At 46.8% G+C, this 3,393-nt stretch overlaps 1 protein-coding gene across 1 annotated transcript in view; it reads left to right on the forward strand.

Moving 5' to 3' along the window:
- LOC107556508 (mastermind-like protein 3) overlaps positions 1 to 3,393 on the forward strand; it is a 66,986-nt gene that overhangs the window by 6,841 nt on the left and 56,752 nt on the right. The window contains exon 2 of the mRNA XM_016239645.1: positions 1,010 to 2,590. Coding sequence (XP_016095131.1) covers positions 1,010 to 2,590 — 1,581 coding nt within the window. The remainder of the gene's footprint in view (positions 1 to 1,009; positions 2,591 to 3,393) is intronic.

The following is a 3,393-nucleotide window of genomic DNA, read 5'->3' on the forward strand; positions in this document are numbered from 1 at the left end:
CTTTTTCTCTTGACAAGAAGTGCATTTATTCAGTTGCAGAACGACTGAGAACTGGAGCCGTTTCAGACGCGCTCTCCACTTCACCTCAGCGCCAGGGCAGGCGCGAGTCAAACGAGTGTGGAAACGGTACTGTGCTCGCAGCGCGTGCTCTTCAATTGCACGCACAAAGGTGCCGGCGCACGCTGTAGCCTGTGCAATGCCGTGGTCAGTTAAGTCATGAAGTTACCAAAAAGGCGATTAAAGCTGCCTTAAAACTGTGCATGCATGTAATATATTTTATATGAGTCACATTTAAGAACATGTCTCTGAAATGGTTTTCAAAACTGTCCTGAGCAGCCCAGCACTGTCTCACTCATCATCTAACACACCTGATTTAACTCGTCAACTCGTGTTTATTTTAGCACTTCAGTCAGTGAATACACAGCCTGCAAAACACTCAAATAAATATCAAAGAAATAATACAGTTAAACAAGAAAGTAGCCTAAATAAGAAAGTTAAATACACCCTGTCTACAGTATGCGGCGCGACAAAATACTATAAAACTCATTATAATCAGTGATGCTACACTGGATGCGGCATGACACGACATGACAATACCCCGACAGTAAGCTGCCTCGTTCTATTTATGAGGTACTGACACAGAGTTCAAATGTCCCGTGTAGACACTAGACAAACTCAACCTGTCGCGACGCGGCGGTGTCGCGTCCGGTGTAGACACGGTTCAGTGTTCCACTACTGTTATTACACTTGTATACAAAACTTCGTATTATGCTTGTTATAGAGACGTCACGTGCACTACCGCCGGTGGCAGTAGACAACCGTGACGTGGTTGTCACGGCGACCGTCACAGCCCTACTATTTATACACTGAGAAACCGCTTCATGGGTAACATTACAAGACATTGTGAATGTAGGACAACAATGTTCTGAAAGTGTGTTGTTGTTTATATGTTTTTATATGGAGCTAAGAGTCCCTTCTAACCATTGTTCTCTCTTTTAATTTCTCTCAGCTCCAGGAGACAGTAAAGAGGAAATTGGACAGTGCCCGGTCTCCTTTAAATGGTGACCAAAATGGTCTCAGTGATGGGAGTTACTCTCCCACTACAAAGAGACTCCGTAAGGAAGGATGCACTGGAATGGACTCTATTGGTAGCCTCCCACCCATTTCCCCACTTCATACAATGGACATCAAACCCACCTTGCCCTTGGGCAACAACAGTGCCTCCTCAAACAACAGAACCGGCAACGGCAATGCTGGTACAAACCATATTACTGGACGACCTGAGGATTTAGGCAAAAATGGTGGAATGCCTGATATTAAACTGAATGGTTCATTGGAGTTGGAAGATGGCTTTAGCCTACTAAAGGACATGAAACAAGAGCCTTTGGACGATGGTGGTGGAATCGATTCCTCGGAAACGTCACTTTCAAATCAGAACAAGCTATTCTCTGACATCAATCTGAATGACCAGGAATGGCAAGAACTTATTGATGAGCTGGCGAACACGGTGCCTGAGGATGACATGCACGACCTCTTCAACGAGGACTTTGAGGAGAAAAAGGAGGTGAGTGACTTCACACGGGCCACAGCGGAACAAATGCAGCTTGCACAAGACCCAGCACCTAACTCTGTAGCCACGGCACCCAACAGTACACCGCAACCGCAGAGTGGACAGATGCCCATGGGGTCACCTCAGGTGAGACCATCTTCCTCTGGTCCCCCATTTGCAACGGCTGCCAATGGGACACCGCCCCAGCAACCCTTGCAGCAGTCACCAGCAGTTGGAATGCCATCAGGATCGCCCGCTAACTGCGTGGCTCGTTCTCCGCAAACGCCCACCCAAGCGCAGACCCAGGCCTCAAGGCCCGGGAATGGATATATGATGAATGCAGGTCCTGCTGTTGGCCCCGTGGCATCAACTCCAGTAACCGGAGGTGGTCCTGGATCAGGGGGAACAGGTGGAGGTGTACCAGTCCCGCCCTCTTCTGAACTTTCACCGGCTGAGCAGCTGAAGCAAATGGCTGCCCAGCAGCAGCAACGTGCCAAACTTATCCAACAAAAACACCAACAGCAGTCCCAGGGAGCAAACTGGTCACCTGCAGGAGCACCAACAAGCCCATACAGTGGACCCTTTAACCCAGACGAACCAAATAGCCCCATGATGTATACACAGGCTTTTAATGCTAACAACACAATGGGGCCAAAAACACCAAGCATAAACAACTACCTCCCACAGAACCACATGAACATGCTCAACCAGCAACAGCAGCAGCAGCAACCTAATAACTTGGTTGCCCAAAATAACCTCAATAAGCAGCTCTCTTATAGCAACACCAAGCCACTGACTCATTTCAGTGGAGTAGACCACATGAGTCAGCGGATAACACCGCCCATGGCCAATCAAGCCAAAAACCCGATGATGCCCTACTTGCAGGGCACCGCAGGGCAAGGGGGTGGGCCACCACAAGCTCCAGGTCCAATGCCCAATCAGTCAGCCCATTTAAGTGAAGAACAGAAGAGGATGATGATGATGAATAAAAAAATGCTGAGTCAAGGCATGCCATATGGCTCAATACAGCAGCATGTACAGGTAAGATCCTTGATTTTTATTCATGCTATGTTATGGAGAGCTAAATATCAATATTTGAATGGAATATTTCATGCACCAGGGTAACAGTTGTAAATTGGATGTTTATAAGCTAATCTTTGAAATTTTTGTGTTCAGATGATTGTTGTTACAGTGAGGTGTCCGCTTTAGAGTTGTCAAAAATTCTTGGTATACTATATCTTTGTTAGTAGGGATGCACTTAATATTCGGCAACCGAAATTATTCGGCCGAAAATAGCAAAAAAATCTCTTTCGTTGTTCGGCCGAATAAGCGAAAATGCCGAATAATATATACCAAACAATGACGAACGCGATTAAATAGAGGCATGCGCTAATGCAGCAAACATCGGCAGTGTGAAAGTATTTAAAACTATCAGAGAAAGACGCAGAAATCATTACAAGCACGAAGCACCGACAGCGAGAGACTGTTTAGTGCTGCATCACATGTCTCTGATGAGAAGATGAGGTGGCTAATGCTGGTGGTTACTTACTGTATGATGATTGAAATTGCGAAATTACCTCAAACGATTAGTAACTAAACTGCAGAATGTTATATTTTCTAATGCACGCACGAATTGCATGTATTCTGACGGCGCTGCATGAGCTCGCGGCGCCAGGGTTCAAAGTGAGGTGGAAGAGGTGTTAGTGAAGCCAGCAGGGGGTGCTCACCCTGTGGTCTGTGTGGGTCCTAACGCCCCAGTGTAGTGACGGGGACACTATACTGTCAACAAGCACCGTCCTTCGGATGAGACGTTAAACCGAGGTCCTGACTCTCTGTGGTCATTA

This window comes from Sinocyclocheilus grahami, unplaced genomic scaffold (assembly GCF_001515645.1).
Source record: "Sinocyclocheilus grahami isolate Dianchi unplaced genomic scaffold, SAMN03320097.WGS_v1.1 scaffold571.1, whole genome shotgun sequence".
Lineage (NCBI taxonomy): Eukaryota > Metazoa > Chordata > Actinopteri > Cypriniformes > Cyprinidae > Sinocyclocheilus > Sinocyclocheilus grahami.